This window comes from Podarcis pityusensis (genome assembly GCF_964106645.2).
Source record: "Podarcis pityusensis genome assembly, chromosome: 2".
Lineage (NCBI taxonomy): Eukaryota > Metazoa > Chordata > Lepidosauria > Squamata > Lacertidae > Podarcis > Podarcis pityusensis.
In genome coordinates, this window is record NC_138029.1 from 72,105,711 (window position 1) to 72,120,091 (window position 14,381).

Here is a 14,381-nt window from a genome sequence, read left to right on the forward strand (position 1 = left end):
TGGTTGGATTTTGCAACATTACAAAGCAAGGCCCCTCTCCACCTCTCCCCACCCCACCCCGCTCGCTCCCCACCATTCAATTCACCCTCACCCCGATCTTCTTTCTTCTCTTGCTTTTTTCTGTCTTTCCCCTCTCCTTCTCTCACTCTAACCCCCCACCACCCCACCCTTCTGTCTCTCGCCCCCATCAGCCCTCCACCCCCGGGATGCGAGACACTCCCTTGCAATCCACCGAATAACTCAGCCAGAGAGAGAGAGAGAGAGACAAAGGAGTCGGTTTATTTATTTATTTGTCTTTCCCATTCCCCCACCCCCGCGCCTGTTTCGTCTGCCTCGTCCTCTCTAGGGTTTTTTTTAAGTGGGGGGGAGAGGGGAATCCCCGTCCACAAAAGCACAGAGTTAGGTGGCAAGAGGTGTATGTACACACGAAATTGGGGTCTGTGTGATCAGTCTTGTTTCGGATAAGGCTCTCCCCCCCCCCCAATTCTCTTTCCGTTGATGGAATAGGGAAGCCGCGGGGGGACTTGCTGAAACTCAGCCTTAGCCGGAGGGAGGAGAGAAAGTCAACAGTCGCGCGAGCCGGACTCGCCTGATACCCGAAGAGAGCGCAGGAATCCCGCGGCTCGCTCGCTCCCTCGCCCGCCTCTGCCTTGCCAAGCCCAGCCGAGCGGGGCAGCGAGGCTGGGGGGGGGGGTGGAGGAGGGAGGGAGGGAGGGGCGGGGCAGCACAGGTGGAAAAAGAGGTGGCGGTGGGGAGGAGAGAACGGCGGCGGGTCCGGCCCCCACTTCCCTGTCCGGGGAGGTGGGGACAGGGAGGCGGGGCTATGCAAATGAAAGGCGGTAGAAGCCAATTGACTGAATAGGGTCTGGGTGCTCAATGTGAGAGGAGCGGATTTCGAGCGTGTGTGTGTGTGGAGGGGGAGGGTGGTGGTTTATTTTCTTTATTTTCTTTTTGCCAAGCAGGCGGGCAGGAGGCCACTTTCATTATTATTATTTCTTTTTCTTTCTTCCCTCCTCCTCCTGCCTCCTGCTCTCCGGGCCTGCAATGAGAACTTAAGGACCGAGTGAGTGCGGACGGGGGGCGGGCGGGCGCACAGCCGCGCATTTACGCTCGGAACAAGCGGCGAGAGGCGCCGCGAAAAGTCGATCCCGCTGCGCTCCGCGGGTGCGAAGGGAGTCCCATCCGGCTTGCCTGCTGCCTCTGGAAACCGGTGTGGGTCGAGCGTCTCTATGGATTGGCGGAGAGATCCACTCGAGTCCTGAATTCCAAGTCCAGGATTCCGGAAGGTGCTGCTGACCACATTGGAGGAGCGGCGGCGGCCGCCCGCTTACTTTGACCAAAGAAAGAGAGAGAGGGATGGCGGTGGGACGCCGCTACCAGGACAGCTGGTGAGAAAATGCCTTTTTGGTGTCAGTAGATAGGGTTTTCGCTCCTTCTCATTTCCCCCCCCCATCTTCCCCCCCCCTTTGTTTACTCTGGATCTGGGAGCAAGTACTCGGATCCTACTGGCGAGCAGCGACGTGACCTTTCTGGGGAACCGTCTAAACTACTCTGCCTCCATCCAGAAAGGTACGTCGGTGTGCGCAACGCGAGTTCATTCCCCCCTCCCCGTTTGTCCACGCGCCTCCGAATTAATGGAGAGAGTGAGTTCGGTTCTGTCAATGGAGCTGCCAATCTCCTCTGGGTCTCTGCTCTAGCAAAGGTGTCACGTCGCCCCGTCTATGGAAGGGATCGAGCCGAGATGGACGGGTGGAGAGAAGGTCGGTTTGCCCCACAGGGCGGCGGGCGCAGCTTCCACTTTCCATGCCGTTGCTGCGCTGCTCTGCTTCCTCCCTGTTGATGGGAGCGTAGCAGGAGTGCCAACTTGGCCCCACGACCGTGGTGCCCGGGGCCGGGGGTGCTATGCAGCGTGCAAAATTTGTGGGTGCCAGGCCCCTTCATGGGGAATTTTATGGGTGCTCAGGGCCCCAGGGAGTTACCTATGGAGCGTAGAAGGGGGTGATATTGTGTGTAGTTAGAAGGGGGGGAAACGGAGGCTTATGATCAAAGCTGACGGAGGTGGGGAGCTGTTGGAAGCAGCAAACTTTCAGCGGCTCCTTCACACTCGCTGCATCCGGAAAGTGACAGCGGCCGGCCGGTCCAATCCTTTTTTCCATCACTGTGATGGGAAAGTTGAGCAGTAATCCGGAAAAGTGGGAGTTGGTGGGGGCAGGGAGGGAAAAAATGTAGAACCCTGCCCGCTTTTATGCGGGTGAAATTATCTTTCGCCAGGGAGAAATGCCCGGGTCTGGTTAGAGCTTCTGCTTCCCCACCCCCCTTGCACAAAAGCCCCCTTTATATCAACCCTGTTGTCTGCGGGGAGCGAGGTTTCCAAGATGCTCCCGACTTCGCGACTCGCCGAAGCAGGCGCGAGTCTCTTTCCAGAGGGCGCTTCTGCTGCCTTCGCGTCTGCTCTCGGCCGGGCAGCCCTCGAGGACGGGTCGGCAGCCGGGCAGGTTTAAAGGCCCGGAGCCGAGGGCGGCAGAGCAAGTACAGGGAGACGCCTGGAGAAGAAACGACGCCAACCTCCTCCAGAGCAGATATGGGAGCCGACTGTCTTCACGGGACCCCCCTCTTTGCCTTCCACAAAGCGCTGGAAGCCTGCTTGGTATGTTTGCGCGTGTTTAAAAACGACTTGCGTGCAAGCCAGCCGGCTGGATCTTAAGCTTCAAAGTTCAGCCGTTTTGGTATAAAAATGTTACAAAACTGGTTGAGATTGTGGTGGTGGTTAGTGAATCGAGCGTTAATTCTGGGCTCACCGCCTCAGCCCGGGGGCCGGATCCCTAGGCGTGCTCAAAGTTGCCACTGCCTTCGTTGTTGTCCCAGGGCAGGATTAACGCGGCGCTCCAGCACAGTCGTCCGGCTGGCGCCTGTGGGATGGGTGCAGATGAAGGGAGGAGAGACTTGGGTGGTTTTCACGTGTGACGCGCACAGTTACCTGGGAGTAAGACACACGCGGAACACCCCCCCCCCCCAGGTTTTACTTAAGAGTAACCCCGCAGGGTCGGGCTGCATAAGCGCGCCTTTGAGCCCCGCCCCCAGCCCAAGTCACTGCTTTTTATTTGTGTGCTCCGTGGGAATATTGTTCGTGTGGGACAGAAACGGCAGGTGAGAAACGAAGGCTGTGCGCTGGGGCGAGGCTTTTTATGCTGACCCAGACCGATTTCAGCCTCGCGTGTGAACATGCGGTTAAAAGTCTTTTGTTTTGCTTAGTGTACCACAGGGCTGGAGAGGTTAGCAGGGCATAAACTTGAGGGAGGAAACGTTTTCCTTGGCTCCAGACTGGGAGAGGAAAAGTCGGCTCCTCAGCCGCGCCAGCGGTCTGCGAGCCAAGGTCTCTCTCTCTCTCTCGCTCCCTCGTCCCAGCACGGACTGCTGAGGTGAAAGCTCACGCGCGCGCTCCGCTCCCGGGCCCGCCTTTATTTCTCCCTCTCCCCTCCCGCCGCGTGGTGGTTTCTTTTTCTCTCCTCCCGGTGCACCAGAAGCTCCGCTAGGAGGGCGGTAGGCGTGGCCCTGAGCCTCCCGCCGCTCCTGCCAACTCTCCCTGAGGTAAAAACGCTGTGCGAAGACTGGAAGGCGGCCGCCGTCGAGGTTGTTCGGCGGGCCGGCCGGCTTCTTCTTGTGCCCGCGTAAAGCGCGCAACTGGCGGGCAATTAATTAATGAGCTCGAGGCCCGCGCGTTCCTAGGGAGCCAAGGTACACACGCTCCGCTCTTCATTTTTGGGGAGCCGATGACATCCCGCGGCTTCAAGCGTCCGCGCCTTCGCCGGGCCAGCAAGTGCGAGAAGAGAAGCGCTTTTCACAAGTCGCGAGTGAGTCTCGGGCCTCTCGCGCTTGGCACGCGATAGTAGCTCGTGTGGAAGATGTGTGCGGGTGGGGTGTGTGTGGCGGCTTTTGTACTGCGAATGAGCATTCTGGGCAAGCGTAGGCTTTATATATCCACCTTTCAGGACCGACTAGAGCAGAGTTGCTTTCTGAAGCTTGTGGAAAGCGGGACTGCCCACCCAGCTTAGCAGTTTTTAGGCTATCTGTTAATTGGTGAATCGGTTAAATGGGCATAATTTGCATATGGTGAAAAACAGCTCTGAAGCAAAAAAAAAAAAAAAAAAAAAAAGCAGCAGCTTATGTTCTTTGTGTTTAGCTGATGAATATGCCCTAGGAGGCACTATCAGGAAACAGGCATCCTCTCCTGCATGTGAGAAGAGTGGAAGTATCTCTTTTAAAGATGGTGTTTGCCAGGTGTCACGAAAAGCAATACATAGCAGTCTGTTGCCGGATAACCAAGGGTACCTTTTTAGTCAAAAAGGTATATATATATAAATCGATTGATCCAGCCAATCAAATCAATTAAACAGTATAGCTCTAATCAAATAAGGAAACTTGAGAAACCAGGCAGGTGTCTGCTTTCTGGCTCTGCCCTTGTCCTGAACAGCCTCACTTCTCGCTGTGGTTTGGGTGGAAGACAAATAAGACTTAAGTGGAGGGCAGGGGTTGTTGTTATGTGTGTGTATTTTGCATTTCCTTGGGTCTGCAATTCAAAACCTACAAAAGCAATAACATGCAATTGAAGAAAAATTGGTTCTCTTATGCTTTCTGTCTTGCACAAACAACATTCAGGGTATTTTCACTTGGGAGGCTTAAATTGGTGCACTCTTAAATTGCTCTATTATAATGCAAATGTAAAACCTGCATCAGTTTGACTATACTGTCAATTTCTCTCACGCAGTAGATCCTATGTTAACATTCACATCTGGCAAAAATAAGGAAAGAAATGCTTGAGCAAATTTTTTAGTGTCATGTGTCAGAATGTGAACTTAAAGGAAGTACTTTTCTGCACAATGTACAGTTAACCTGTGGAACCTATTGTGATACAACACTTAGAGGGCCAGCCATTTGAATAAATCAGTCTCCAAGGTAAGTTTAGTCAGATAGAAGATGCAAGGACCAGAAACAGCTACAAGCCAAGATGGTCATGGAGTGTACTTTGCTTCCCAGTACATAACTTAGGAAACAAACACTAAATGATAGGCCATCCTATAATGCTATTGTTTTTTATGTGTACATCCTAAAAGCATTTGAATTATGTCAGAGAAAATGAGTATACTGAGTTATACTGATAAGTGGAGTTTGCAGCAAAGTTTTGCAGTGTGGAGTGCTCCTTTTCAGCCAGTCTTACATTCCAGGATACTCCCATCCACCTTGCTTGTCTCCCCCCCCCCCCCCTTCAATATTCGTTCAACATTTTGTGGTCATTGAGCATGCTCAGTCCTCACTAGACTGTTTTGAGTTACCCCTTTATGATTTTTCCTGCCCAAAGCGTTTTTGTACTTCTGCAAACATTGAGGTTCCCCTGAGTCTGGTGCTACCTCCCTCTTGTGGTAGGTGGTGCTATTTTGTCTATGAAAGGATTTGCAGTTGGAGAATGTACTAAACTTATAGAATTGGTTTTTGCAGTATGTCTAGCTTTTTTAATTACACATGTCTTTAGGAATAGAGATGTACAGATGGCATTGTGTTGTCAAATTTGCAGATCAGCCAAGGGTATCTTGCTGACCAGTAACTTTGAGAAGTGAGGGTCCCTCAGAATACTATTAATCATATGGCTGTAATCATGCAATTTGATATTATTTTGTCCTGCATTTCAAAGTGTGTGTGAGGTCTTTTTGTAGAGCAGTACAGGCACAGCAAACAAATGTACTTTTCTTTATACTGTAACATTCACAGGCTAGTTTATAAGGTTTTGATTTTTATATAGCCAGATATATCAGCAAGTATTTTAGCCCCTATTAATTGTGAATCCCTTTTTATTGTTCTCTTAAAAACAAAACTAAAAACATGTATTACCTATGTGGCCTTGCTCCTAAAAGGCCATAGAACACATTTCTGCTACTTTATTCATGATGAGCTTGGCAATGTAAGAAAGTACTACATGCATATGTAAGCAGGTAGGAATGTGTGTCTGACTTTAAACTAGTGGACTATTCTCACATTTTTACTATTTCCTTGTACAGTTGAGAATAATTTAACATTAGGTGAGAAAAATACCATTAATGTAGGCAAAAAGAGACAAGAAAGAGAAATTTTCTCCCTTTTCCACTTCCAACTAGTCCTCAATTTATGGTAATCCAGCAGCATATCCCCATTCTTAATAAATTTATGGTAGGCAAAGATGTCTGGTTCCCCAGTTAAAGCAGGGATAGGAAACCTTCAGCCCTTCAAATGTTGTGAGACTGTGACCAGTCATGCTGGCTGGGACTAATGGGAATTGGAATCCAACAACAACTAAAGGGCCACAGGTTCCTCATCCCTGACTTAAAATGATCTCAATTAACAAGGCTAGGAAAGACCCCTTCTGAGAACTTGGAGAGCTGCTGTCAGTCAGAATAGAGAATACTGGGTTAAATGGACTGATTGACTGATTCAGTATGAAACAAGCCTGCGTGCGTTATAATCAGCAATTTAAGAATAGGTGTCTAATAGACCCTCTTTTGTGTCTACTACAATTGTTAGAATTCTCATAATTACCGGTATACATGAATTTGGTAAGGGAAAGTGAACATGAAAAAGAGGAAGTACTTAGATTGCTGCTCCTTGTGAATACCAAGCCAACAATGGGCTAGAAGGAATAAAACATTCCAAGAGGATTCTGCCTGTCTCCATATAGTCCAGGGCAGACATAGGCAAACTCGGCCCACCAGATGTTTTGGGACTACAACCCCCATCATCCCTAGCTAACCAGACCAGTGGTCAGGTATGATGGGAGTTGTAGTCCCAAAAACATCTGGAGGGCCGAGTTTGCCTATGCCTGGTCCAGGGAGACACAGAAATTGGGCTATGGTGCCACAGAGGGGATCAGAGAATCGCAGCTTAGTGTAGTTTGGTAAAGTTATTAGTCCTGTGCCCTGACAAGCAGATATGGAAGCTTTTTCTGGCATCATTGTCCAGTTGTGTGCATGCACACATTAGTCCTGGAGTTATTAATAATTTCTGTTGTACTCCTGATTTTTTCTTCTTCTTTCTGCCTTTCTCCAAACATTTCCTGTTCTTTAAGCTCCTTTCTCAGGAGGCTCAGATGCATGCACTGACATTTATAAACTGAAACTGATCGGAGACCCCTCTCTTCCTGAACAGATGCACTAGGATCCAGCAGAAGGGGTCCCCAATCTTCCTTTCCTTCCATTATGATCTTGGCTCAGAAGTGGCTGGAATAATCTCTTGTTTATTTATGGTGACTGAAAAGTGGCTGAACTTCATATGCAAAAGGACCGTTGGTCTCCATGCATGACACACTGTCTTTTCCCTAAGTCCGCACAGTGACACATTCCATCAGGAGACAGACTGACACTTTAGAGCCAGGGAACACTTCTCAAGAACAGTACAGTATTTTCCTGATCGCTTTCCTTTTCTCTCCCAGCTTTCTGTTTCTCCTTTCTGCTTTCTTTTTCTTACATTCTCCCGCTCCCTCCCCCCTTCTCTGCTCTTTTCCTTTGTTTGCCATCTCACTCACTCTCAATGGCACGCACAGCACCATCCAAATGCAATATTGGTATTTGCCAGAACTATTTCCCAAGGCCGGCGGGGGTTTGATTTAAATGCAGCCGATTGTAGCTTTTATTTCACAGGGTAATTTGGATTTTAGACATTCTGGTTCCAAAAAGAACTGATGTGTGCGCTGAGTGAAGACTCTCCGAAAGGGGAAGTGTGAATGTGTGTGGAAAGATAGGCAAATAATACAAATATTTACCTAGTGCAAAGGAAATTGCTATGATATATTGCCCCTGGGGAAATTTTAACTCCTGCAATTGTGGTGCATTGCCCACAGCCGAAGAAAGCTGTGTTCTCCTGGGGGCCCATCAATTACCCTAAACGTCCATAGAGCCAGTCTGGATTTGTTTGACTGATTCCAAGGATTTTCCTGTGAAATCCCTGAAGTTTGTTTCTGTCATTAACTACCACTTCCCTGCATCTCACCAGCAAACCAGAGGGGGCAGTGTTGGTAGCAATTATGCCCCCACCTTCCCTGACCCCCCCCCCCCCCACCTCAAGCATTCATCAATTTGGAGCACACTGGGAAGTGCTTCCATAGGGAGCCATTTGGTCGGTTTTCCTTTCCCTAGTTGTGGTATGTGTATGTACATTTCACTGCAAATTGTTCTTAAGAATTTCTTAAGAAACTGGCTGAAGTGCTAATAATGTGTATGCAGTACATTAGGTTTGAGGTTTTCAGATACCTTGATTGCAAGCGAGAAACTCTAAATATTTAAAGGGGTTTTGCCTGCTCACATGTACACACATTGTTTGAATAATTTTAGCATGCTTTATAACTGAATCCATATGTACTCTTAGTACAATAGAAACAGAACAAGAGAAGGAGACCTTTGATGCATGCCTCTTGCCATCATATTCCTGATGTGGTGGGGGAATAAGGACTCAAATCCTTGTGATCCATTCAAATGAGCATTTTAAGAGTTGGGAAAGTACAGGTTCCTTCTTACTGAACAAGAATAAAGGGATTTTTTTGGGGGGGGGGTCCAGTACCACTCCAAGGGCTGTGGTTGAATGCCACATACTGAATCCAAGGGATCTTGCAAACTTCACAGGTTCAGCTGCTCAGAAAAACAAAATGTTACCTACTGTCTGGGTGGAGGGGAAGAAGATCCAAATTTAAAAATATATGAAAAGTCCCCCTGGATCAAATCAAAGGCCCATCTATTTCTGAATGCAACAAGGAACTCTCCATTTGATATTCTCAGTAGCTGGACAAACTACTTCCAGAATTGGAGGTAGAATATAACCATGCCTAGTAGTCATTTGAACTCTTGCCTGTGATAACACTATGCAGTTGCCCAAAAAAGATGGTAGAGCCAACAGATATTTGTTGCAACGACTGGAAGCATATTCTGAGTGGTTCATTCATGAGTACTAACCCATGTGCATGTAGTGATGCCCTTCAACTACAGTACACCACCAAGAGAGCATGGACTAGACCTTATCATCATAGTCACCATGGCATAGTGTGTTGGAGCTTTTGCACTCAATATTACAGTATTTCTGTTGTTCTATTCTGCTTGTTAGCCTTTTCCACCTGTTCCATCTCTGTAGACTGCCAACTCCTGCGATTTGCCCTATATTTATTCAGCTCCCCAACACAATAAGTCTTCCAGCTGGATGCCTCTCAATGACATTAAAAATATATATATATCTTCTTGTATTAAAATTAATGAGAGCTTTTAACATTGACTTCTGGGGAAAGTAGTTTGCACCGAAAGCCTGCAGTTCCACTGATGAAACAGTTCTTCTGATTGTCAGTCTAGGGCTCTGTATGTGTTTTGTCCATTGCTCTGGTGTAATTCTAATTCTTGTGAAGTGTTAATTTACTCTGAATATAGTTAAGTATGCTAAAACGGTGCAGGAATGGTTTGCAGTTGTCCCAGAGCAGGGGTCAGCAAACATTTTCAGCAGGGGGCCGGTCCAGTGTCCCTCAGACCTTGTGGGGGGCCAGACTATATTTTGAAAAAACAGCAACAAATTCCTAATCCCCACAAATAACCCAGAGATGCATTTTAAATAAAAGCACACATTCTACTCATGTAAAAACACCAGGCAGGCCCCACAAATAACCCAGAGATGCATTTTAAATAAGAGGACACATTCTACTCATGTAAAAACACGGTAATTCCCGGACCGTCCGCAGGCCAGATTTAGAAGGCATTTGGGCCGGATCCAGCCCCCGGGCCTTAGTTTACCTACCCATGCCCTAGAGTAACTGCTTTTGTAAGCATACACCAACTGAAAGTGCAGAAAGCAGACAAATCAAAACTTCAGTTGCTGTATTGTATGACTGAATAGACATTATCCAGTGGAATAAAAGACAGTTCCTCCAGAGAAACAGAGGGCCAGGAAGCTATCTTTGGTTCATATGCAGAGGGACTCAGCAAAGGTGCATTGTGTATTAGAAAGTGGTATGTGTATTTTGGGGGCGGGGTGTCAGCTGAAGTGGAGAAAGCTGTATGTAACTTACACTTTGTGATGAATAAAGGTAATATTGCAAATTCCACATACACTGTCCCATCTGATTTCTGGCTAGCCAGTTTCACGGGGCCCCTGGCACTCTATTTAGGCAAGTCTGTCAAATCTTTTCCAGCTCAGAGGCACAGTGGAACCCAGCTGGTGGTACACACAAACTCTTTTTTAAAAAATTCTACTATTAAGAAAAATGCATTTTGTCTTTGTGTGTGTGTTTTAAATAATTAAGTCCAGATTTCTCCTGACTAGAAAGTGGAGAATGTACCATACAAGTCCTCTTCCCCCCTGGTTCACTGCATTTCTGTGCTCAGCAGGAGGGTACAGAGGCAGTACATCATAAAGACTGCAGCCCCATCCTCCTCTCTTTCTCTCTGTAGGGAAGGGGCACTCTTGTGGGGGTGGAGAAGCCCCCAGTGGGTGGGCTGCTGGCTCTGACTGCCATAGGATAGGCCTATAAGGACTCTTTTCATTCCTGAGAGGAGACGACTTGATTACTGCCCCTCAATCAAACCTTGTTTACTTTACCAAATGAGAGCAGCATGTGAGCTTGTTAATTGTAGTTGGGCTCATACGGTCTGGTATTCATTCTTTCTGGAGACTGCTCCAGCCACACTGTGAAAAGCTGATGTTCTGGTGGTAAAGACAATGACCCTGGTTAAGAGTTCAGTCAGTGAAAAGGCACACACGGTCAAAGTGTGCGTAAGAGTACCGCAACTAACCCAAAAAGCTTACATTAATCTTACTTAAATCATAAATACTGATAATGTTATTGATGGATTCTTTGTGTTATGTAATTAATTAATATCTATGCATTCAAATACAGAAAGTTGTTGTAACAAATGCCTCTGGGAACTTGCACACTAACTAGCAGTGTCTGGACTCCCCCCCCCCCTTCATTCAAGAGAAGCGGTGGTCAGAAGAGGAAGGGAGAATTTTCCATTCCAAATATATATCAGTTCTTTACGGCATGTGCTGCAGTTGTTGTTTTCTTTCTTTATCTGTTACCTTGAAGACAAAAAATATTTATCAAAGGCTAAGAATGGTTCAGGGCTAGAGGCTCAATGAAACCTAAAATGAAAAGTTCACAAAACACAGAGAGAGGCAAAGTTAATCCAAATAATTATGTAGAAGATGCTCTGAAGTGTGACATGTGCCAGAGTACCCTCAATATAGGGGAGTGTATAAGGCTAGCTAAAACCATAACGTTAAAGGAATGCAGAACAAGAAAGTTGAAGCTCAGGTTCCTGTGTGCTCCAGGAACCCCCAAAGATTAGCTCTTAGTCATAGGGCGGGGCTGATTCTCTCACTATTTTCTCTCACAATGAGTAATATAACTTGACATAGGTAATCACAGCCATAGTTTTGCGTTTTGGATCTAGTATAGCCATCTTGCACTATATAATGGGTATGGGGGAGGCACAATATATTATGAGCCCATTTTGATTGGGCCATACAGTATTCACTGCTGCAACAGTATTTTTCTCCCCACTCCAAAATTAGATGTTCTCTCACCTAATCTTAATTTCAGAATTGCAATTAGGTTGATTGACAAAGACTGTGCACTGGGGAAATGGGCTAGCCTTCTGAAGGACAGACTGGCGAATTGTTAAACCTGCAAGTTTTTCCTCCCAAGGGTGGAGTTGAGCAGAATAATAGAAAGACTTTTAACCAGAGAATTTTAGTTCAGTTCCTGTCTCATAACCTGTTCTGGGAAATAATGTTTCTGTCTTCACTTTCCCATCTCATATAGATTCCCTAAGAATTCTGCCTGGATTTTGGATTCACACCTCTTCCCACTATGCCCCTCGTTGGCTTTTTGCTTTGGGCAACCTTACTAATTGTAGGCTGGTGGCCATCCTACTCCAAGGATTACCTCTTTGCTACTCCAAGAGTGCAGCTCACTTTCAAAGGTAAGGCACTATGTTAAATCAGTGTTACAGCATAGTTGTGGTCTTCCTTGTGTTATGTTTTCTGGCAATTAATGGCTTGATAAAAGTTCTGCATCCAGAATGCGTCTCTTGAGGGCACCAAGATCCAGACCTGGAGGTTCTGTTTTAATTTCAGGTTCGCTAGAGTGGCCACTCTATCTTTCCAAGAATGCTATTTCCAGCAGCAGATTTTCTTGGGATCCTAGCCACGATAATGAGCAACACTTTTTTCTGGAATAGGTTCTGAGAAGCCCCTGGGCTAGCAGCCTACATCAATCACACATGTAGTGCATTGCACTTGAGTGTCTCTCTCCATCTGGAGATAACTGGCCTTGCAGCTTGTGGAGTTTCCTTAGATTTTTTTAGAGTCAAGCACCATAGCTGGCAGTACCGACAGCAGATTGACAGCTCAGTGAACCCAAGCTGCTATGTGTGCTGAGAAGTTGGCAGCAAGTCACATATGAGCTTCCTAGGACGGGACTGCAGTGCTGCATGTGGATCTTCCATGCCGAGGAGGAGACAGGTGTTGGGATGACTGTCTGTAAATCTTCAGGGCTAGTTGGCATGCAGCAATGATTGCCTGTGAAGGATACTGCATTGAATTAATTAATTGACCTCACAGGGAGGAGGATGCCTCTTATGAATCTGATCTACATTAGCCTTTTTGTCCTTGTACTGCTTCTGCTTGCATGCTCAATGAAGAACAACACATGAGCCAACTTGTAGTAAAACCTTTTCATCCTGTGATTCTTTTCAGACTACTTTATGATGACTTTTTAACTTAATGCATTTTTCTTTTACTGAGAATTTCCAAGTGAACTAACTGTGTGCTGCTATTATGGTTGTCCGTGAGAGTGGCTTAAATCTTGCAGAACTGGATTGGCACCTCCTCCTCCCACCTTCCTCTCCCATCCTATGTTTAACCTCTGGTGGGTAGGGACAAATCTATTTATGCTACTGATTTGTTCGAATTCTGTCTTTCAAATATAAGTGGTTAGAAAATAGTGTTCTCTCTGTGCTGTATCACCGAATTGATGCTGGTTGCAGGGCTGAAGTGCTCACCTTGCTGGGGATAGCACTGGTAAGGGGGAAATTAGGCAGAGCCCATTAAAGGGAAGAGAAGAAAGAGGGAGTTGACAGGGAATGTTATGTACTGCAGGAGGTGGAGGACCAGCGGTGGGAAAGGAGATGTGGTGGTGCGTGTGATGGAGACCTTGTAAGTCTCAGATAGCTGGCTGGTTTCTACACTTGGCTTGGCAATGCCGACTTGTCCCCATGCCTTTTGTCACCATCACAGAGTTTCTGGCAATTAATGTTTTGTTAAAAGTTCTGTATCAGGAATGTGTCTTTGAGAGTACCAAGATCCAGACCTGGGGGTTATGTTTTAGTTTTAAGTCAATAGAGAAGCTCTCCGACTTACCATACTCACAAAAACCTTAAAAGATAGCAGAAAAGATCTCTAATAGGCAAAGCAAATTATGTGTGCACATGACTGTCGCCTTGCGTGAGTGTGTCTACTTCCTGTGCACTTGCAGCTAATTATAGTGATGTGATACAAAAGACAATACACTACACATGACTTAAGATACTTGAACTTTTCATTGTACTTTCAAGTTGCATGTGGCATGAAATTGCATTATAAACAAGGGGAATACAGCACTGTATTTCATACAGTGTGCAAAATACAAAGTGCTGCCTCAAAAATGAAAGAGTATGACTCTGGTCAGGGTAGCATCTATAGGTAACTATCCACTAAAAGCAAAGGAAGCCTGTAGCTTAGGTACAAATTTCCTGCAAATGTTTCTTCCTTTTCCATAATCAGGGGAAATGAATCAATGTGTATCTCAGGGCTGGTGTATTTATAGATTGCAACTTCTTCTTGCCAGGATAGGACATGAAGGCCTCTATTTTCATACTGTGCTGCTCCTTTACTCTTCAGATTTCTGCAGCATGAAATTGCATGTGTTGGGCACATGACAAAATGTGAGAGATTTGCAGATCAAGGAGAGGTGATCAGGGAATGTGATGAATAGTGTGTGTTTAAAAGTTTGCTTTTTATGATCTGTCAATAAATGTGTTTTATTACATTGTCATTTTAATGACAAAAATATCATTTGTGTCTAGCTTTGAGTATTTATTACAGGTTGTGTGGAGCCCACAGTAGCTCATCACCAGTAAGTCTGAACCTTGTGCTTAACATGTTTGCACATTTTAAGAGCCATCATCTTTTGAATATTTATTGATGTGAGTTATGAGGTGATAGGCGGACACTTACCCTGCAACCGTATGACTATTTTTGTGTTTTCAATGTTTTTGTAAGTAGGCTTCTGTTACATTCACATACTGTACTGGCAGGATTTGGGGACTGGCAGTGGCAGGAGGAGATTG

At 46.3% G+C, this 14,381-nt stretch overlaps 1 protein-coding gene across 7 annotated transcripts in view; it reads left to right on the plus strand.

Moving 5' to 3' along the window:
* The first annotated feature begins 752 nt into the window (after nucleotides 1-752).
* The window catches only part of SEMA3F (semaphorin 3F), a 120,344-nt gene continuing 106,715 nt past the window's right edge, over nucleotides 753-14,381 (plus strand). The window contains exons 1-2 of one of the 7 annotated variants that reach the window (XM_080996432.1): nucleotides 753-1,388; nucleotides 11,816-11,975. In XM_080996432.1, the coding sequence (XP_080852558.1) occupies nucleotides 11,864-11,975 (112 nt within the window). In that variant the 5' untranslated portion in view covers nucleotides 753-1,388; nucleotides 11,816-11,863. Of the gene's footprint in view, nucleotides 1,389-1,462; nucleotides 1,570-2,503; nucleotides 2,648-3,566; nucleotides 3,589-3,619; nucleotides 3,852-11,815; nucleotides 11,976-14,381 lie in introns of those variants that run through there. The other 6 variants (XM_080996438.1, XM_080996434.1, XM_080996435.1 and 3 more) reach the window with 6 other exon arrangements.